Source organism: Salvelinus namaycush, chromosome 2 (assembly GCF_016432855.1).
Source record: "Salvelinus namaycush isolate Seneca chromosome 2, SaNama_1.0, whole genome shotgun sequence".
Lineage (NCBI taxonomy): Eukaryota > Metazoa > Chordata > Actinopteri > Salmoniformes > Salmonidae > Salvelinus > Salvelinus namaycush.
Window position 1 is genome coordinate 25,107,426 of NC_052308.1, and position 23,869 is coordinate 25,131,294.

A 23,869-nucleotide genomic window follows, 5' to 3' on the forward strand; every position below is an offset into this window, starting at 1 on the left:
AAGAATGATCCCCAGGGAGAGCTTGTCCACTTCCCCAATCTTCTGGTGCAAACTCAGGGAGACAAAGATGTTCTCAACCATGTTGATTTCATCCAGAAGCTGATGGATAACTTCAAGGCTCGCTTTGATGACTTCACTGTTGGAAGAGAACTGCTGGTGCTCATCCAGAACCCCTTCTTGGTCACAAGTGTGGCAAAGTTGTCAGAAGAAGCAAAACAGATCTTCAGATGGGTAGATGTTGCAGCACTGCAGCTGGAGTTGATTGAGCTGCAAGAAAATGTGTCTTTGAATGAGCAGGCTGGTGATTGTGACCCTGTCACTTTCTGGGGAAAGATGGTGCCTGCAGCTGATGTCCCTGTTCTCAGGAGACTGACACTATACATCCTGACCATGTTTGGCTCCACATACAGCTGGGAATCAGCCTTCTCCACAATGAACTTTATTACAAACAAATACCTCACCAGGCTCACCAATGAACACCTGCTCCAGTGTCTCAGAGTTGCTCTCACACTTTTGTGCCAAAGTTCAAAGCATTGGCAGGAGACAGAAAGTGTCATTTCTCTCATTAATGCAGGGCAAGGCTCAGAGTGACTTATACATGAACATTGCATGGCCCACAGTGACCTTCTGTGCATTCAGATGATTATTTTTGTTGAATTATCCTTTGTTCTCCAGAAAACATGCACTTTATTTTATTTAAATACATTTGTTTTTATTCAAGGCCCAATGGTTCACAGTGCACTTTTTGCATAGACAATTATGCAACTACTTTTGTTTTTCAGCAATGTTGTAATTCATTGAAATTCTTAGTCTCATTTAATGTATTTAATGTACATTTTATATAACAACATGTTTCCCAAGTCGTAGACGACTATGTTTGTTACCACGCTGTACCACAGCGCCAATAAAGGACAATGTCCAACCAGACCTTTACCACCTCGGGAATTTGTGTCACTGGACCTTCTCAAATAGTAGTTGAGTACTTCTGCTCTAAACACACACACAAAAACACACACTAATTCACAATATAAATATGCATCTACCCTAAAACGAAGAATCATTTTGATATATAAAACCTAGTTCCTGCTTCCTATAGTAACATTGTAAATCTTCAAAAAGGGTTGATGACTATTTTGTTTGAAGTTTTATCTGTATATTTTATAAACTGCTCTTAACAACACATGCGTAACTTGGCCACTCATAGGCCATTCAGTTTGGATGGATGATGCCATGAGGATATGATGAGAGCTTGTCTCTTAGGACCAAATCCTAACTTTTGTCCACTTTACCTGTGTTAAAAAAATGCATTAATTGTTCATTGAGGGAGACAGGTTGCCGATTATGACTTCTGTTATCGAATGAGACCTTTAAGTCCGTTTATAGCCAGTCATTCTAAAACCACAGCTTAGATGAAAGTCCGTCTCCATCCGCAAGAGAAATGTACAGTAGCTTCCACATTTCTCACCATCCACGTTATCATATAATTGAATCTGTAAAAGGTGTGTTAGAGATTGTGTAAAAGGGTTAAAGACTTGTGGTTGTGGTAAAGGATGAGTGGTAGCCAGACTGGCTGTGTTATGTTCTGTTCTCAGCTGCAGCTCTGTGACAGGCTGGTCTTGTATCCAGCTGGAGCCCACTCTGTCACTGTCAGCACCCAAAAATATCCTCTGATGGAAGACAGGTGCTATGTCAAGGCCTGCTGTGTGTGTGTGCATGCGTATTCGTGCGTACGTGTGTGTGTGTCTGTGCATGTGTAATGTCTATTTCAAGTCAAGGTTTCTGTTTAAGTCATTGCACACACAGGCCCCCTAACATGTATGGTAGGGAACTGAAAGAGGGAAAAAATACAATTCCTACCCCACCTCTTCCTGTTTCTCTCTCTCAGATCCTCTATGACAGTCCCAAGGCGAGGCGGGAGGTTGAGCTACACTGGCGGGTGTCAGGGGGGCCATACATCGTTCGCATTCTCAGTCTGTATGAGAACATGCATCATGGGAAGAAGTGCCTGCTCATCATCATGGAATGGTAGGATCCTGCCCTGTCAGCTCTTTTACCCAGAATCCTCTGCTCTCTGTGGGAATATAAATTGTATTGCTCTGTCCTCAGCCACTAGCCATAAACTATTGACATAGTGCCAATCCCTCATAGCTTCTCTTTGACACCATTAGGCTTGATGGAAAGCTCACTCACTTGGCCTTGGTATGTCTATGCAGGCCAAGTATGTGGCAGGCCTGGGCCATGGCTGGGGCTCCACCTGTGCCTCACAAAAAAATGACACCCGACTCTCTTGATATACTGTAGTATTCTCTTATCCTCTGGTCAGTAAACCAGTCAAGTGCCAAGGAAATAAAGAACATATGATATGCCAAGCCCCCACCATTTCTCCTTCACCCAAATCCAGATAGTTGATGTTCTGAAAGAGCTGCAAAATCTGGACCCCTACAAATCAGCCGGGCTAGACAATCTGGACCCTCTCTTTCTAAAATGATCTACCGAAATTGTTGCAACCCCTAATACTAGCCTGTTCAACCTCTCTTTCGTATCGTCTGAGATTCTCAAAGATTGGAAAGCTGCCGCGGTCATCCCCCTCTTCAAAGGGGGTGAAACTCTAGACCCAAACTGCTACAGACCTATATCTATCCTACCCTGTCTTTCTAAGGTCTTCGAAAGCCAACTTAACAAACAGATTACCGACCATTTCGAATCCCACCGTACCTTCTCCGCTATGCAATCTGGTTTCAGAGCTGGTCATGGGTGCACCTCAGCCACGCTCAAGGTCCTAAACGACATCATAACTGCCATCGATGAGAGACATTACTGTGCAGCCGTATTCATCGACCTGGCCAAGGCTTTCGACTCTGTCAGTCACCACATTCTTATTGGCAGTCTCGACAGCCTTGGTTTCTCAAATGATTGCCTCGCCTGGTTTACCAACTACTTCTCTGATAGAGTTCAGTGTGTCAAATCGGATGGCCTGTTGTCTGTACCTCTGGCAGTCTCTATGTGGGTGCCACAGGGTTCAATCCTTGGGCCGACTCTCTTCTCTGTATACATCAATGATGTTGCTCTTGCTGCTGGTGATTCTCTGATACACCTCTACGCAGACGACACCATTCTGTATACTTCTGGCCCCTCTTTGGACACTGTGTTAACTAACCTCCAGACGAGCTTCAATGCCATACAACTCTCCTTCCGTGGCCTCCAACTACTCTTAAACGCAAGTAAAACTAAATGCATGCTATTCAACCGATCACTGCCCGCACCTGCTCGCCCGTCCAGCATCACTACTCTGGACGTCTCTGACTTAGAATACGTGGACAACTACAAATACCTAGGTGTCTGGTTAGATTGTAAACTCTCCTTCCAGACTCACATTAAGCATCTCCAATCCAAAATTAAATCTAGAATCGGCTTCCTATATCGCAACAAAGCATCCTTCACTCATGCTGCCAAACATACCCTCGTAAAACTGACCATCCTACCGATCTTCGACTTCGGTGATGTCATCTATAAAATAGCCTCCAACACTCTACTCAACAAACTGGATGCAGGCTATCACAGTGCCATCCATTTTGTCACCAAAGCCCCATACACTCCCCACCATTGCGACCTGTACGCTATCGTTGGTTGGCCCTCGCTTCATACTCGTCGCCAAACCCACTGGCTACAGGTTATCTACAAGTCTCTGCTAGGTAAAGCCCCGCCTTATCTCAGCTCACTGGTCACCATAGCAGCACCCACTCGTAGCACGCGCTCCAGCAGGTATATCTCACTGGTCACCCCCAAAACCAATTCCTCCTTTGGTCGTCTTTCCTTCCAGTTCTCTGCTGCCAATGACTGGAACGAACTGCAAAAATCTCTGAAGCTGGAGACTCATATCTCCCTCACTAGCTTTAAGCACCAGCTGTCAGAGCAGCTCACAGATCACTGCACCTGTACATAGCCCATCTGTAAACAGCCCATCTATCTACCTACCTCATCCCCATACTGTATTTATTTATTTATCTTGCTCCTTTGCACCCCAGTATCTCTACTTGCACATTCATCTTCTGCACATCTACCATTCCAGTGTTTAATTGCTATATTGTAATTACTTCGCCACCATGGCCTATTTATTGCCTTAACTCCCTTATCTTACCTCATTTGCACTCACTGTATATAGACTTTTTGTTTTCTTTGTTCTACTGTATTATTGACTGTATGTTTTGTTTATTTCATGTGTAACTCTGTGTTGTTGTATGTGTCGAATTGCTATGCTTTATCTTGGCCAGGTCGCAGTTGCAAATGAGAACTTGTTCTCAACTAGCCTACCTGGTTAAATAAAGGTGAAATAAAAATAAATTTTAAATATGTGGAATTTTAAACATGACATAAGAAACATAAACCTCATGTTTAGATACTGACAATTATTTCCCTTGAGGTGCATTTTCAGAGACATGGGAGTATAGTTGTCACGCCCTGGCCTTAGTTATCTTTGTTTTCTGTATTATTTTAGTTAGGTCAGGGTGTGACATGGGGGATGTTTGTGTGTTTGTCTCGTCTTGGGTGGTTGTATTGTCTAGGGAGTTTTTGTAGAGTTCATGGGGTTGTGTTCAGTGTAGGTGTTTAGGTAAGTCTATGGTTGCCTGGAATGGTTCTCAATCAGACAGCTGTCTATCGTTGTCTCTGATTGGGAGCCATATTTAAGGCAGCCATAGGCATTAGGTAGGTTGTGGGTAATTGTCTATGTTTAACGTTAGTAGCTTGTGTATGCACTTTCGTTTGTAGCTTCACGGTCGTTTTTTTTGTTTTGTATTAGTGTTCGTGTTCTTTTCATCTTCAAATAAAGAAGATGTATTTTTATCACGCTGCGCCTTGGTCGTCTCTCTCACAATACGAAGACGAACGTGACAATAGTGCACTGACCAGTCGTAGACAGGGAGCCTGACGGTTCAGAGCTCAGTTAAGGGTGTGTTCTCTGTAAAGTCATTTCTCTTTGTGGTCAGCTCTTTCCTGTCTCAGAGAGGGTCAGAGGAGAGCACCAGCTCAGCTCAGCTAGCGTAATGAAGGAGAATAGTCGGTAACTGAGTTGGACACAGATGTTGGATTTGGACTTGGATCTCTCTCTTACTCACTTCCTCCATACTCACTCTTTCTATCTCTCACAAACACACACACACTCAAAAGATCTTACTGAGTGTACAAAACATTAGGAACACATGCTCTTCCCACGACAAAGACTGACCAGGTGAATCCATGTGAAAGCTATGATCCATTATTGATGTCACTTGTTAAATCCACTTCAATCAGTGTAGATAAAGGTGAGGAGACAAGTTAAATAAGGATGTTTAATCCTTGACACAATTGAGACATAGATTGTGTATGTGTGCCATTGTGTGCCATGTGTGTATGTGTGCCAGAGGGTGAATGAGCAAGAAAAAGGATTTGCGTGCCTTTGGTAGTAGGTGCCAGGCGCACCGGTTTGATTGTGTCAAGAACTGCAACGCTGCTGGGTTTTTCATTCTCAACAGTTTCCCGTGTGTATCAAGAATGGTCCACCACCCAAAGGACATACAGGCAACTTGACACAACAGTGGGAAGCATTGGACTAAACATGAGCCAGCATCCCTTTGTAACGCTTTTGACACCTTGTTGAGTCCATGCCCCGACAAATTGAGGCTGTTCTGATGGCAAAAGGGAGTGCAACTCAATATTAGTAAGGTGTTCCTAGTGTTTTGTACACTCAGTGTATAAACAATGCTTTCCATATAACAGAGAGTGATTCGCAGTGTTTTTCTAAAGACAGAGCTCTTGGAGGGTAGAGGAGTAACAGTGTGTATGGACTTTTGAATGTCAGTGTGTGTTTATGTGTATAATGACAAAATGGGAAGACAGAGGGGGAGATGAAGTGCATAGCATACTGTTCTGTTCCCAGTCTAACGTTGTCCCACTGTAACGAACGTCGTCGGGAGAAGGAGAAGAGGACCAAGGTGCAGCGTGGTAAGTGTTGAGGCTCCGGACTAGAGGGCGACGCTGGAGGCTCCGGACTAGAGGGCGATGCTGGAGGCTCTGGACTAGAGGGCGTCGCTGGAGGCTCCGGACTAGAGGGCGACGCTGGAGGCTCCGGACTAGAGAGCATTGCTGGAGGCTCCGGACTGACGTCCTTCGTTGGAGGCCTCGTGCCACAACTCCTCACTGGAGGCTTCGTGCCATGGATCCTCACTGGAGGCTTCATGCCATGGATCATCACTGGAGGCTTCGTGCCATGGATCATCACTGGAGGCTTCGTGCCATGGATCATCACTGGAGGCTTCGTGCCATGGATCCTCACAGGAGGCTTTGTGCCATGGATCATCACAGGAGGCTTCGTGCCATGGATCATCACAGGAGGCTTCGTGCCATGGATCATCACAGGAGGCTTCGTGCCATGGATCATCACTGGAGGCTTCTTGCCATGGATCATCACTGGAGGCTTCGTGCCATGGATCATCACAGGAGGCTTCGTGCCATGGATCATCACTGGAGGCTTCGTGCCGTGGATCATCACTGGAGGCTTCGTGCCATGGATCATCACTGGAGGCTTCGTGCCGTGGATCATCACAGGAGGCTTCGTGCCATGGATCATCACTGGAGGCTTCGTGCCATGGATCACCACTGGAGGCTTCTTGCCATGGATCACCACTGGAGGCTTCTTGCCATGGATCATCACTGGAGGCTTCGTGCCATGGATCATTACTGGGCCGTGGAGGCACACTGGTGGTCTCGAGCGCAGAGCTAGCACAACTCGTCCTGGCTGGTTCCCCCTGTAGCCCGGCAAGTGCGGGGAGTTGGAACAGGCCGCACTGGGCTGTGCTGGCGAACCGGGGACACCGTGCGTAGGGCTGGTGCAGTATACCCCGGGCCGAGGAGACGCACTGGAGACCAGATGCGCTGAGCCGGCATCATCCCTCCTGGCTCGATGCCCACTCTAGCCCGGCCGATTCCAGGAGCTGCGATGTAGCGCACCGGGCTATGCGTGCGCACTGGGGACACTGTGCACTTCACCGCATAACACGGTGCCTGCCCAGTCACTCTCTCGCCACGGTAAGCACGGGGAGTTGGCTCAGGTCTCCTACCTGAGTCCGCCAATCTCCCCATGTGCCCCCCCCCCCCCAAAAAAAATCTGGGGCTGCCTCTCATACCCGTTACCTCGAGCCAATTCCTCGTAGTGTCGCCGCTCCGCTCTAGCTGCCTCCAGCTCCTCTTTCGGACGGCGATACTGTGCCCGGGGTCCCTTGCCGTCCAATATTTCCTCCCATGTCCAGGAGTCCATCCTTCCACGCTGCTTGGTCCTTTGGTGGTGGGTAGTTCTGTAACGAACGTCGTCGGGAGAAGGAGAAGAGGACCAAGGTGCAGCGTGGTAAGTGTTCATATTTTAATCAATCAGCTGAACACTGAACAAAACAACAAAAACGACAAACGAACAGTTCTGGAAGGTGACGACACACACTAAACAGAAAATAACTACCCACAAACACAGGTGGGAACAGGCTACCTAAGTATGGTTCTCAATCAGAGACAACGATAGACAGCTGCCTCTGATTGGGAACCATACCAGGCCAAACACATAGAAATACAAAACAAGGACAACATAGAACACCAGCCATAGAATGCCCACCCAAACTCACGCCCTGACCAACCAAAAAAGAGACATAAAAAGGATCTCTAAGGTCAGGGTGTGACACCCACTAACATCATGCTCATCAAGACTGCTTCTAAATGGTTCCCCTTTTCAAGGGCCTGTTATTGACGTAGCAGAGATTATCTTGTAGAAACATTTATTATGTGGGAGAGTGATAAGCAGTGTTGTTTTTAGAATGATAACTCCATGACAGCATCTCAATATTAACTCAATGTTTGTGTTTCTCTGGTTCCAGTATGCAAGGGGGAGAACTGTTCAGCCGGATCCAGGCCAGAGGGGACCAGGCTTTCACTGAGAGAGGTGAGGGGGCTCAGAAGGGAGGGAGCCAGGGAAGAAGGACTGGGCTACATGTTTCTGGGAATGGATGTACTACAGTGCCTTCCAAAAGTATTCATGCCCCTTGGCGTTTTTTCACATTTTGTTGCATTACAACCTGTAATTTAAATGGATTTTTATTTGGATTTCATGTAATGGACATACACAAAATAGTCCAAATTGGTGAAGTGAAATTTAAAAAATTACTTGTTTCAAAAAATTAAAAACAGAAAAGTGGTGCGTGCATATGTATTCACCCCCTTTGCTATGAAGCCCCCAAATAAGATCTGGTGCAACCAATTACCTTCAGAAGTCACATAATTAGTTAGATTACACACAGGTGGACTTTATTTAAGTGTCACATGATCTCAGTATATATACAGTGGGGAGAACAAGTATTTGATACACTGCCGATTTTGCAGGTTTTCCTACTTACAAAGCATGTAGAGGTCTGTAATTTTTATCATAGGTACAGGTCAGGGTTGGGTTATAAAACATATCAGAAACTTTGAACATCCCACAGAGCACCATTAAATCCATTATTAATAAATGGAAAGAATATGGTACCACAACAAACCTGCCAAGAGAGGGCCGCCCACCAAAACTCACGGACCAGGCAAGGAGGGCATTAATCAGAGAGGCAACGAAGAGACCAAAGATAACCCTGAAGGAGCTGCAAAGCTCCACAGCGGAGATTGGAGTATCTGTCCATTGGACTACTTTAAGCCGTATACTCCACAGAGCTGGGCTTTATGGAAGAGTGGCCAGAAAAAAGCCATTGCTTAAAGAAAAAAATAAGCAAACACGTTGTGGGAGACTCCCCAAACATATGGAAGAAAGTACTCTGGTCAGATAAGACTAAAATTGAGCCTTTTGGCCATCAAGGAAATGCTATGTATGGCGCAAACCCAACACTTCTGATCACCCCGAGAACAACGTCCCCATAGTGAAGCATGGTGGTGTAACGGCGTTCCTCCTCCTCTTCATCCGAAAAGGAGGAGTAGTGATTCGACCAAACTGCAGCGTTGTAGTTCGACATATTATTTATTAAACAAAACAGAAAACACGACGAACACGAAACACTAGAGAATTTACAAAATAACAAACGCAGTCAACAGACCTGGACACGAACTTACATATAACGTGAAGAACGCAATAACAGGAAAACTGACTACATAAAACGAACGAACAAACAAAACCGAAAACAGTCCCGTGTGGCGTAACATACACTTACACAGACACAGGAGACAACCACCCACAAACAAACAGTGTGAAAACACCTACCTTAATATGGCTCTCAATCAGAGGAAATGAAAACCACCTGCCTCTAATTGAGAGCCATATCAGGTCACCCTTTAAACCAACATAGAAACAGAAAACATAGACTGCCCACCCAAACTCACGTCCTGACCAACTAACACATACAAAACTAACAGAAAACAGGTCAGGAACGTGACATAACCCCCCCCTCAAGGTGCGAACTCCGGGCGCACCAGCACAAAGTCTAGGGGAGGGTCTGGGTGGGCATCTGACCACGGTGGTGGCTCAGGCTCTGGGCGAGGTCCCCACCCCACCATAGTCAATCCCAGCTTACGTCTCCCCCTTAGAATGACCACCCTCATCTTACACCCACTTAATTTAAATGTTAACCTTAAGATAAGGGGCAGCACCAGGACAAGGGGCAGCACCGGGATAGAGAGATAGCTCAAGACCGAGAGGTAGGTCAGGATAGAGAGGTAGCTCAGGATAGAGGGGCAACTCCGGACTGAAGGGCAGCTCCGGACAGAGAGACAGCTCTGGACTGAGGGACAGTTCTGGATCAATGGCAGCTCTGGGCTGAGGGGCAGCTCATGACTGGCTGACGGCTCTGGACGCTCATGGCTAGCTGACGGCTCTGGACGCTCATGGCTGGCTGACGGCTCTGGACGCTCATGGCTGGCTGACGGCTCTGGACGCTCATGGCTGGCTGACGGCTCTGGCAGATCCTGTCTGGTTGGCGGCTCTGGAAGATCCTGTCTGGTTGGCGGCTCTGGCAGATCCTGTCTGGTTGGCGGCTCTGGCAGATCCTGTCTGGTTGGCGGCTCTGGCAGATCCTGTCTGGTTGGCGGCTCTGGCAGATCCTGACTGACGAATGGCTCTAGCGGCTCCTGACTGACTAACGGCTCTGACGGCTCGGGACAGACGGATGGCTCAGACGGCGCTGGGGAGACGGATGGCTCAGATGGCGCTGAGGAGACGGATGGCTCAGATGGCGCTGCGGAGACGGATGGCTCAGATGGCGCTGCGGAGACGGATGGCTCTGGCTGATCCTGTCTGGCGGAAGGCTTTGGCTGCTCCTGTCTGGCGGAAGGCTCTAGCGGCTCCTGTCTGGCGGAAGGCTCTAGCGGCTCCTGTCTGGCGGTAGGCTCATGGCAGACGGGCGGCTTTGCAGGCTCATGGCAGACGGGCGGCTTTGAAGGCTCAATACAGACGGGCAGTTCATGCGGCGCTTGGCAGACGGACAGTTCAGGCGCCGTTGGGCAGACGGCAGACTCTGGCCGGCTGAGACGCACTGTAGGCCTGGTGCGTGGTGCCGGAACTGGAGGCACCGGACTGGAGACACGCACTTCAAGCCTAGTGCGGGGAGCAGGGACAGGGCACACTGACCTCTCGAAGCGCACTATAGGCCTGGTGCGTGGTACCGGCACTGGTGGCACCGGGCTGAGTGCACGCACATCAGGACGAGTACGGGGAGAAGGAACAGTGCGTACAGGGCTCTGGAGACGCACAGGAGGCTTAGTGCGTGGTGCCGGAACTGGAGGCACTGGGCTGGAGACACGCACCATAGGGAGAGTGTGTGGAGGAGGAACAGGGCTCTGGAAACGCACTGGAAGCCTGGTGCGTGGAGTAGGCACTGGTGGTACTGGGCTGGGGCGGGGAGGTGGCGCCGGAAATACCGGACCGTGCAGGCGTACTGGCTCCCTTGAGCATTGAGCCTGCCCAACCTTACCTGGTTGAATGCTCCCCGTCGCCCGACCAGTGCGGGGAGGTGGAATAACCCGCACCGGGCTATGTAGGCGAACCGGGGACACCATGCGTAAGGCTGGTGCCATGTAAGCCGGCCCAAGGAGACGTACTGGTGGCCAGATATGTAGAGCCGGCTTCATGACATCCGGCTCAACGCTCAATCTAGCCCTACCAGTGCGGGGAGGTGGAATAACCCGCACCGGGCTATGCACACGTACAGGAGACACCGTGCGCTCTACTGCGTAACACGGTGTCTGCCCGTACTCCCGCTCTCCACGGTTAGCCTGAGAAGTGGGCGCAGGTCTCCTACCTGCCCTTGGCCCACTACCTCTTAGCCCCCCCCCCAAGAAATTTTGGGGGTTTCTTCTCGGGCTTCCTCGCTAGCTGCGTACCTTCATATCTCCGGTTCCCTTGTCCGGTTGCCTCTGCTCTCCTCAGTGCCTCCAGCTGTTCCCATGGGAGGCGATCCCTTCCAGCCAGGATCTCCTCCCATGTGTAGCAACCCTTGCCGTTTAATACGTCCTCCCATGTCCATTCCTGTTTCGTGTTCCACTGCTCGAACTTATGCTGCTTGGTTCTGGATTGGTGGGTGGTTCTGTAACGGCGTTCCTCCTCCTCTTCATCCGAAAAGGAGGAGTAGTGATTCGACCAAACTGCAGCGTTGTAGTTCGACATATTATTTATTAAACAAAACAGAAAACACGACGAACACGAAACACTAGAGAATTTACAAAATAACAAACGCAGTCAACAGACCTGGACACGAACTTACATATAACGTGAAGAACGCAATAACAGGAAAACTGACTACATAAAACGAACGAACAAACAAAACCGAAAACAGTCCCGTGTGGCGTAACATACACTTACACAGACACAGGAGACAACCACCCACAAACAAACAGTGTGAAAACACCTACCTTAATATGGCTCTCAATCAGAGGAAATGAAAACCACCTGCCTCTAATTGAGAGCCATATCAGGTCACCCTTTAAACCAACATAGAAACAGAAAACATAGACTGCCCACCCAAACTCACGTCCTGACCAACTAACACATACAAAACTAACAGAAAACAGGTCAGGAACGTGACAGGTGGGGCAACATCATGCTGTGGGGATGTTTTTCATCGACAGGGACTGAGAAATTGGTCAGAATGGAAGGAATGATGGATGGCGCAAAATACAGGGAAATTGTGGAGGGAAAACTGTTTCAGTCTTCCACAGATTTGAGACTGGGATGGAGGTTCACCTTCCAGCAGGACAATGGCCCTAAGCATAGTGGTAAAGCAACAGTTGAGTGGTTTAAGGGGAAACATTTAAATGTCTTGGAATAGCCTTGTCAAAGCCCAGACCTCAACCAATTGAGTATCTGTGGTATGACTTAAAGATTGCTGTACACCAGCGGAACCCATCCAACTTGAAGGAGCTGGAGAAGTTTTGCCTTGAAGAATGGGCAAAAATCCCAGTGGCTAGATGTGCCAAGCTTATAGAGACATAGCCCAAGACACTTGCAGCTGTAATTGCTGCAAAAGGTGGCTCTACAAAGTATTGACTTTGTGGGGTGAATAGTTATGCCCTGAAAAATGACCTCCAGCAGGCCACAAATGTGCATGTGTCTGCTCAAACGGTCAGAAACAGACTCCATGAGGGTGGTATGAGGGCCCGACGTCCACAGGTGGGGGTTGTGCTTACAGCCCAACACCGTGCACCGTGCATTTGCCAGAGAACACCAAGATTGGCAAATTCGCCACTGGCGCCCTGTGCTCTTCACAGATGAAAGCAGGTTCACACTGAGCACATGTGACAGACGTGACAGTCTGGAGACGCCGTGGAGAACGTTCTGCTGCCTGCAACATCCTCCAGCATGACCGGTTTGGCGGTGGGTCAGTCATGGTGTGGGGTGGCATTTCTTTGTGGGGCCGCACAGCCCTCCATGTGCTCGCCAGAGGTAGCCTGACTGCCATTAGGTACCGAGATGAGATCCTCAGACCCCTTGTGAGACCATATGCTGACACATGCACATTTGTGGCCTGCTGGAGGTCATTTTGCAGGGCTCTGGCAGTGCTCCTCCTTGCACAAAGGCAGAGGTAGCGGTCCTGCTGCTGGGTTGTTGCCCTCCTACGGCCTCCTCCACGTCTCCTGATGTACTGGCCTGTCTCCTGGTAGCGCCTCCATGCTCTGGACACTACGCTGACAGACACAGCAAACCTTCTTGCCACAGCTCGCATTGATGTGCCATCCTGGATGAGCTGCACTACCTGAGCCACTTGTGTGGGTTGTAGACTCCGTCTCATGCTACCACTAGAGTGAAAGCACCGCCAGCATTCAAAAGTGACCAAAACATCAGCCAGGAAGCATAGGAACTGAGAAGTGGTCTGTGGTCACCACCTGCAGAATCACTCCTTTATTGGGGGTGTCTTGCTAATTGCCTATAATTTCCACCTTTTGTCTATTCCATTTGCACAACAGCATGTGAAATTTATTGTCAATCAGTGTTGCTTCCTAAGTGGACAGTTTGATTTCACAGAAGTGTGATTGACTTGGAGTTACATTGTGTTGTTTAAGTGTTCCCTTTATTTTTTTGAGCAGTGTATATTAATACACACACAGTTGAAGTCGGAAGTTTACATACACCTTAGCCAAATAAATTTAAACTACGTTTTTCACAATTCCTGACATTTAATCTGAGTAAAAATTCCTTGTCTTAGGTCAGTTAGGATCACCACTTTATTTTATATAAAAAGCTCTCTAAGGTCAGGGCGTGACAGAAGTAAGATTAATTTCGGCCGACATTCTGCTAAATTTGTCATCGATTACACACTTGATCTCAATAAAATTTTCTGTTCACAAAACTAGAATTGTTCCTGACTACTAAACAAAAAGTTAATTGAACAATAAACGTTGGTGTCTCAACACTCTTAGCGAACTCTGTCATTGTTCCCCAAGATCACCTCAGCCCAATCTGCGTGTACCCGGCCAATATACTTGGCGCCTGTGCCACACCGTACGTGGATGCAGACAGTTCTGTACGTGGGCACAGGCAGTTCCAAAATACGGACATGTGCATGGCACGCATAATAAACTGTGTTGTCCTGAGACTGTGTCTCTCTGCTCTCCTCTTCTAGAGGGCTCAGAGATCATGCGGGATATTGGCACGGCCATCGAGTTCCTCCACAACATGAACATCGCACACAGAGACATCAAGGTGAGCAATGTCACTCACACACAGATCAAGATAAGAGCAGCAGATAGCGACAAACAGAGTTGGCATGCATTTATTAATACTATGTGTAAACAGTGACATGTTTAATGATGGATACATTTCACTTCCTCTCCCTTAGCCTGAGAACCTGCTGTACACCCATCAGGAGCGCAATGGTACTCTCAAACTGACAGACTTTGGCTTCGCTAAGGAGACCACACACAACCTCCTGCAGACCCCCTGCTACACCCCTTACTACGTGGGTAAGTTACTATAGTACTGTAGGATAGAAATATGTGTGACAATCAGATTTATTACACTATATTATGCATACTTTGGACTTAAGTGGTTTCCATCATGTAATTGTATTTTCCGTCTGTCTCTATTTGTGTGTGTTTCCATGTTGATAAGCCCCTGAGGTTTTGGGCCCGGAGAAATATGACAAGTCGTGTGACATGTGGTCTCTGGGTGTCATCATGTACATCCTGTGAGTACTGTGTGCGTGTGTGTGTTTGGTTGGTTCTTCATCCTTGTCCACAAGAATAGTAAAACAAGGAAAATTGTCCCTCGTGGGGACATTTCCCACGTCCCCATGAGGACAAAGGCTATTTTAAGCTTAGGGGTTAGATTTAGGGTTAGGGTTACAATTAGGGTAAGGGGTTAGGATTTAGGTTTAGGGTTTGTGTTAAGGTAAGGGTAGGGTAGGGTTAGGTCCCCATGATGATAGAACATCATAACTTGTGTGTGTAAATACAGTACATATATAGTATATAATCATATGAAAGTCAGTGCAACTTAATAACTATCAACCTCTACGCAATTGTCTCCTCTGCAGGCTGTGTGGGTTCCCTCCGTTCTATTCTAACACAGGCCAAGCCATCTCTCCAGGGATGAAGCGGAGAATCAGGCTGGGCCAGTACGAGTTCCCAAAACCTGAGTGGGCTGAAGTGTCAGAGGAAGGTGAGACTGGGTCGGGTTACCCTGGCTTTTGTTTAGTTAGTATAGCGTTGCATTCCTCCAATGATGTCAGTCCCAGGGACCTTTTACTCTAGAAAACATAAGCAAACTTCTAAATAGTCAGTTTCACAGCACACCACTCATCCAAAAGCACACACAAACATAAACAAGGCACAAAAACACAGAATAGCAGCTCTTAAATTCCAGGGATAATCTGACTGAATCTCTGAAGTCTGATGGTAGGGCATCCTACTCATGTCATACCGCTCAGGAAGGAGACGCGTTCTGTCTCCTAGAGATGAACGTACTTTGGTGCAAGAAGTGCAAATCAATCCCAGAACAACAGAAAAGGACCTTGTGAAGATGCTAGAGGAAACAGGTACAAAAGTATCTATATCCACAGTAAAATGAGTCCTATATCGACATAACCTGAAAGGCCGCTCAGCAAGGAAGAAGCCACTGCTCCAAACAGCCATAAAAAAGCCAGACTACAGTTTGCAACTGCACATGGGGACAAAGATAGTACTTTTTGGAGAAATATCCTCTGGTCTGATGAAACAAAAATAGAACTGTTTGGCCATAATGACCATCGTTATGTTTGGAGGAAAAAGGGGGAGTCTTGCAAACCGAAGAACACCATTCCAACCGTGAAGCACGGGGGTGGCAGCATCATGTTGTTGGGGTGCTTTGCTGCAGGAGGGACTGGTGCACTTCACAAAATAGATGGCATCATGAGGATGAGAAATTATGTGGATATATTGAAGCAACATCTCAAGACATCAGTCAGGAAGTTAAAGCTTGGTCGCAAATGGATCTTCCAAATGGACAATGACCCCAAGCATACTTCCAAAATTTAGGCAAAATGGCTTAAGAACAAAAAAGTCAAGGTATTGGAGTGGCCATCACAAAGCCCTGACCTCAATCCTGTAGAACATTTGTGGGCAGAACTGAAAAAGCGTGTGCGAGCAAGGCCTACAAACCTGACTCAGTACACCAGCGCTGTCTGGAGGAATGGGCAAAAATTCACCCAACTTTTGTGGGAAGCTTGTGGAAGGCTACCCAAAATGTTTGACCCAAGTTAAACAATTTAAAGGCAATGCTACCAAATACTAATTGAGTGTATGTAAACTTCTGACCCACTGGGAATGTGATGAAAGAAATAAAAGCTGAAATAAATCATTCTCTCTACTATTATTCTGACATTTCACATCCTTAAAATAAAGTGGTGATCCTAACTGACCTAAGACAGGGAATTTTTACTCGGTTTAAATGTCAGGAATTGTGAAAAACTTAGTTTAAATGTATTTGGCTAAGGTGTATGTAAACTTCCAACTTCAACTGTATATGTGATGATATGTATAGACATTATGGACAGTATGTTGATAGAATATTTAGTATATCTGTAGAATACGTACAATATAATAGTATATATACAGAAATGGTTGAGTAGGATGGCATTGACTAGAATACACTATATACATATGAAATTAGTAAAACAGTGTGTAGACATTATTAAAGTGGCCAGTGTTACATTATTAAAGTGACCAGGGATTCCATGTCTATGTACATAGGGAAGCAGCCTCTAAGGTGCAGGGTTGAGTAACTGGCTAGTGACAGTGACTAAGTTCAGGGCAGGGTACTGGGTGGAGGCTGGCTAGTGATGGTTATTTAACAGTCTGATGGCCTTGAGATATAAGCTGTTTTTTAGTTTCTCGGTCCGAGCTTTGGCTGTGTTTACATCAGATCAGCTTTGACCATCAGATCAGCTCTTTTGGCCATAATTGGAATTGGACTGCCTGTGTAAACGGAGCCTTAGACTTTGCCAACATTAGGCCTAGACCTTGATATACTTTTTCACATGTACCTTAAAACCAGGAAAGCAGATAATGTGGGCAATGTTTGTTTATTATAGCCTTGCAGTCTAACTTTTTGGTATTTTGTACCAGTTTCCATCTCTGTACAAAGGCATGGTCTTCAAGCTAATAATACTAATAACTGATTGGACTTAAATGGCTCTTTTCTAGACACCCAAAGCTCTTAACAGTGTAAGGGGAAACTAACCACTCTAACCCCACTTATAAACTCTTGCAGTAAGTGTCATGGGATCTCAAATCAAATCAAATTTGATTTATCACATACACGTGTTTAGCAGATGATATTGCGGGTGTAGCGAAATGCTTGTGCTTCTAGTTCTGACAGTGCAGTAATATCTAACAAGTAATATCTAACAGTTTCACAACATATACCAAAAATACACGTAAATCTAAGTATAGGGAGTACCAGTACCAGATCAATGTGGAGCTATATACAGGTTGTACCAGTACCAGATCAATGTGGAGCTATATACAGGTTGTACCAGTACCAGATCAATGTGGAGCTATATACAGGGAGTACCAGTACCAGATCAATGTGGAGCTATATACAGGGAGTACCAGTACCAGATCAATGTGGAGCTATATACAGGGAGTACCAGTACCAGATCAATGTGGAGCTATATACAGGGAGTACCAGTACCAGATCAATGTGGAGCTATATACAGGGAGTACCAGTATTAGATCAATGTGGAGCTATATACAGGGAGCACCGGTACCAGATCAATGTGGAGCTATATACAGGGAGTACCAGTACCAGATCAATGTGGAGTTATATACAGGGAGTACCAGTACCAGATCAATGTGGAGCTATATTTAGGGAGTACCAGTACCAGATCAATGTGGAGCTATATACAGGGAGTACCAGTACCAGATCAATGTGGAGCTATATACAGGGAGTACCAGTACCAGATCAATGTGGAGCTATATACAGGTTGTACCAGTACTAGATCAATGTGGAGCTATATACAGGGAGTACCAGATCAATGATGGAGCTATATACAGGTTGTACCAGTACTAGATCAATGTGGAGCTATATACAGGGAGTACCAGATCAATGTGGAGCTATATACAGGTTGAACCAGTACTAGATCAATGTGGAGCTATATACAGGGAGTACCAGTACCAGATCAATGTGGAGCTATATACAAGGAGTACCAGTACCAGATCAATGTGGAGCTATATACAGAGAGTACCAGTACCAGATCAATGTGGAGCTATATACAGGTTGAACCAGTACCAGATCAATGTGGAGCTATATAAAGGTTGTAACAGTACCAACTCAATGTGGATCTATATACAGGGAGTACCAGTATCAGATCAATGTGGAGCTATATACAGGGAGTACCAGTACTAGGTCAATGTGGAGCTATATACAGGGAGTACCAGTACTAGATCAATGTGGAGCTATATACAGGGAGTACCAGTACCAGATCAATGTGGAGCTATATACAGGGAGTACCAGTATTAGATCAATGTGGAGCTATATACAGGGAGCACCGGTACCAGATCAATGTGGAGCTATATACAGGGAGTACCAGTACCAGATCAATGTGGAGTTATATACAGGGAGTACCAGTACCAGATCAATGTGGAGCTATATTTAGGGAGTACCAGTACCAGATCAATGTGGAGCTATATACAGGGAGTACCAGTACCAGATCAATGTGGAGCTATATACAGGGAGTACCAGTACCAGATCAATGTGGAGCTATATACAGGGAGTACCAGTACCAGATCAATGTGGAGCTATATACAGGTTGTACCAGTACTAGATCAATGTGGAGCTATATACAGGGAGTACCAGTACCAGATCAATGATGGAGCTATATACAGGGAGTACCAGTACCAGATCAATGTGGAGCTATATACAGGTTGTACCAGTACTAGATCAATGTGGAGCTATATACAGGTTGTACCAGTACCAGATCAATGTGGAGCTATATACAGGGAGTACCAGTACCAGATCAATGATGGAGCTATATACTGGGAGTACCAGTACCAGATCAATGATGGAGCTATATACAGGGAGTACCAGTACCAGATCAATGTGGAGCTATATACAGGTTGTACCAGTACCATATCAATGATGGAGCTATATACAGGGAGTACCAGTACCAGATCAATGATGGAGCTATATACAGGGAGTATCAGTACCAGATCAATGTGGAGCTATATACAGGGAGTACCAGTACCAGATCAATGTGGAGCTATATACAGGTTGTACCAGTACCAGATCAATGTGGAGCAATATACAGGGAGTACCAGTACCAGATCAATGTGGAGCTATATACAGGTTGTACCAGTACCAGATCAATGTGGAGCTATATACAGGTTGTACCAGTACTAGATCAATGTGGAGCTATATACAGGGAGTACCAGTACCAGATCAATGTGGAGCTATATACAGCGAGTACCAGTACTAGATCAATGTGGAGCTATATACAGGGAGTACCAGTACCAGATCAATGATGGAGCTATATACAGGGAGTACCAGTACCAGATCAATGTGGAGCTATATACAGGTTGTACCAGTACCAGATCAACGTGGAGCAATATACAGGGAGTACCAGTACCAGATCAATGTGGAGCTATATACAGTTTGTACCAGTACCAGATCAATGTGGAGCTATATACAGGGAGTACCAGTACCAGATCAATGTGGAGCTATATACAGGTTGTACCAGTACCATATCAATGATGGAGCTATATACAGGGAGTTCCAGATCAATGATGGAGCTATATACAGGGAGTACCAGTACCAGATCAATGATGGAGCTATATACAGGGAGTATCAGTACCAGATCAATGTGGAGCTATATACAGGGAGTACCAGTACCAGATCAATGATGGAGCTATATACAGGGAGTACCAGTACCAGATCAATGATGGAGCTATATACAGGGAGTATCAGTACCAGATCAATGTGGAGCTATATACAGGGAGTACCAGTACCAGATCAATGTGGAGCTATATACAGGGAGTACCAGTACCAGATCATTGTGGAGCTATATACAGGGAGTACCAGTACTAGATCAATGTGGAGCTATATACAGGTTGTACCAGTATCAGATCAATGTGGAGCTATATACAGGGAGTACCAGTACCAGATCAATGTGGAGCTATATACAGGTTGTACCAGTACTAGATCAATGTGGAGCTATATACAGGGAGTACCAGTACCAGATCAATGTGGAGCTATGTATAGGTTGTACCAGTACCAGATCAATGTGGAGCTATATACAGGGAGTACCAGTACCAGATCAATGTGGAGCTATATACAGGGAGTAACAGTACCAGATCAATGATGGAGCTATATACAGGGAGTAACAGTACCATATCAATGATGGAGCTATATACAGGGAGTACCAGTACCAGATCAATGTGGAACTATATACAGGGAGTACCAGTACCAGATCAATGTGGAGCTATATACAGGGAGTACCAGTACCAGATCAATGTGGAGCTATATACAGGTTGTACCAGTACCAGATCAATGTGGAGCTATATACAGGGAGTACCAGTACCAGATCAATGTGGAGCTATATACAGGTTGTACCAGTACTAGATCAATGTGGAGCTATATACAGGGAGTACCAGTACTAGATCAATGTGGAGCTATATACAGGTTGTACCAGTACCAGATCAATGTGGAGCAATATACAGGTTGTACCAGTACCAGATCAATGATGGAGCTATATACAGGGAGTACCAGTACCAGATCAATGTGGAGCTATATACAGGTTGTACCAGTACCAGATCAATGATGGAGCTATATTCAGGGAGTACCAGATCAATGATGGAGCTATATACAGGGAGTACCAGTACCAGATCAATGATGGGGCTATATACAGGGAGTACCAGTACCAGATCAATGTGGAGCTATATACAGGGAGTACCAGTACCAGATCAATGTGGAGCTATATACAGTGAGTACCAGTACCAGATCAATGTGGAGCTATATACAGGTTGTACCAGTACTAGATCAATGTGGAGCTATATACAGGGAGTACCAGTACCAGATCAATGTGGAGCTATGTACAGGTTGTACCAGTACCAGATCAATGTGGAGTTATATACAGGGAGTACCAGTATCAGATCAATAAGGGAGCTATATACAGGGAGTACCAGTACCAGATCAATGATGGAGCTATATACAGGGAGTACCAGATCAATGATGGAGCTATATACAGGGAGTACCAGTACCATATCAATGATGGGGCTATATACAGGGAGTACCAGTACCAGATCAATGATGGAGCTATATACAGGGAGTACCAGTACCAGATCAATGTGGAACTATATACAGGGAGTACCAGTACCAGATCAATGTGGAGCTATATACAGGGAGTACCAGTACCAGATCAATGTGGAGCTATATACAGGTTATACCCGTACCAGATCAATGATGGAGCTATATACAGGGAGTACCAGTACCAGATCAATGATGGAGCTATATACAGGGAGTACCAGTACCAGATCAATGTGGAGCTATATACAGGTTGTACCAGTACCAGATCAATGTGGAGCTATATACAGGTAGTACCAGTACCAGATCAATGTGGAGCTATATACAGAGAGTATCAGTACCAGATCAATGATGGAGCTATATACAGATAGTACCAGTACTAGATCAATGTGGAGCTATATACAGGTTGTACCAGTACCAGATCAATGTGGAGCTATATACAGGGAGTACCAGTACCAGATCAATGTGGAGCTATATACAGGTTGTACCAGTACTAGATCAATGTGGAGCTATATACAGGGAGTACCAGTACTAGATCAATGTGGAGCTATATACAGGGAGTACCAGTACTAGATCAATGTGGAGCTATATACAGGTTGTACCAGTACCAGATCAATGTGGAGCAATATACAGGGAGTACCAGTACCAGATCAATGTGGAGCTATATACAGGTTGTACCAGTACCAGATCAATGTGGAGCTATATACAGGGAGTACCAGTACCAGATCAATGTGGAGCTATATACAGGTTGCACCAGTACCAGATCAATGATGGAGCTATATACAGGGAGTACCAGATCAATGATGGAGCTATATACAGGGAGTACCAGATCAATGATGGAGCTATATACAGGGAGTACCAGTACCAGATCAATGTGCAGCTATATACAGGGAGTACCAGTACCAGATCAATGTGGAGCTATATACAGGGAGTACCAGTACCAGATCAATGTGGAGCTATATACAGGGAGTACCAGATCAATGATGGAGCTATATACAGGGAGTACCAGTACCAGATCAATGTGGAGCTATGTACAGGTTGTACCAGTACCAGATCAATGTGGAGCTATATACAGGGAGTACCAGTACCAGATCAATGATGGAGCTATATACAGGGAGTACCAGTACCAGATCAATGATGGAGCTATATACAGGGAGTACCAGTACCAGATCAATGTGGAACTATATACAGGGAGTACCAGTACCAGATCAATGTGGAGCTATATACAGGTTGTACCAGTACCAGATCAATGTGGAGCTATATACAGGGAGTACCAGTACCAGATCAATGTGGAGCTATATACAGGGAATACCAGTACCAGATCAATGTGGAGCTATATACAGGGAGTACCAGTACCAGATCAATGTGGAGCTATATACAGGGAATACCAGTACCAGATCAATGTGGAGCTATATACAGGGAGTACCAGTACCATATCAATGTGGAGCTATATACAGGTTGTACCAGTACCAGATCAATGTGGAGCTATATACAAGGAATACCAGTACCAGATCAATGTGGAGCTATATACAGGGAGTACCAGTACCAGATCAATGATGGAGCTATATACAGGGAGTACCAGTACCAGATCAATGATGGAGCTATATACAGAGAGTACCAGTACCAGATCAATGTGGAGCTATATACAGGGAGTACCAGTACCATATCAATGTACAGAGGTACGAGGAATTTGAGGTAGATATGTACATGAAGGCAGGGTAAAGTGACTAGGCATCAGGATAGATAATAATGAGGTAGATATGTACATGAAGGCAGGGTAAAGTGACTAGGCATCATGATAGATACTAATGAGGTAGATATGTACATGAAGGCAGGGTAAAGTGACTAGGCATCAGGATAGATAATAATGAGGTAGATATGTACATGAAGGCAGGGTAAAGTGACTAGGCATCAGGATAGATAATAATGAGGTAGATATGTACATGAAGGCAGGGTAAAGTGACTAGGCATCAGGATAGATAATAATGAGGTAGATATGTACATGAAGGCAGGGTAAAGTGACTAGGCATCAGGATAGACAATAATAAGAGTAAAATAAATAACAGAGTAGCAGCAGGAAATTATTCTCGTAAAAGTGTGCGTTCGTGCGTTCGTGCGTATATGTAGTGTAAGTGAATGTGTGTGGGTTTTGTGTGGGAGTGTAAATGTAGTGTGTGAGTGTGTATATGGTGTGTATAAACGTCATCACACTCCCTCATCTGATTGGTCGAGTAGGCGGGTCTCCTGACTTTGTGGCTGTGGTAACTAGTGACGACCACTCGAGGCAGACTCAATGCTACAGGACTGTTTTGAGAATACTGGTACTGTATGTTCAAATATTCATCCACCCAGGACTCATCCGTCCACACTGAGGAATATACATTGTCAGTCACAGACTTCATTAGAAAATGTGTTGATGATGTTGTACCCATAATAGCAATACGGACATACCCCAACCAAAAACCCTGGATGAACCTCGGTGACGCGCGACGCTTACAAGGCAAGCAGGTACGAGCTCCGCAAAACCATTAGGGATGCAAAAGACAATACAGACTCTAACTTAAATTGATGTTCGACAACTCAGACTCGCGTCGCATGTGACAAGAA

At 45.8% G+C, this 23,869-nt stretch overlaps 1 protein-coding gene across 1 annotated transcript in view; it reads left to right on the plus strand.

Annotated features, from left to right (window-relative positions):
• The window catches only part of LOC120060471 (MAP kinase-activated protein kinase 3-like), a 41,802-nt gene that overhangs the window by 14,010 nt on the left and 3,923 nt on the right, over nt 1-23,869 (plus strand). The window contains exons 2-7 of the mRNA XM_039009812.1: nt 1,886-2,025; nt 7,896-7,960; nt 14,109-14,188; nt 14,325-14,448; nt 14,597-14,672; nt 15,021-15,145. Coding sequence (XP_038865740.1) covers nt 1,886-2,025; nt 7,896-7,960; nt 14,109-14,188; nt 14,325-14,448; nt 14,597-14,672; nt 15,021-15,145 — 610 coding nt within the window. The remainder of the gene's footprint in view (nt 1-1,885; nt 2,026-7,895; nt 7,961-14,108; nt 14,189-14,324; nt 14,449-14,596; nt 14,673-15,020; nt 15,146-23,869) is intronic.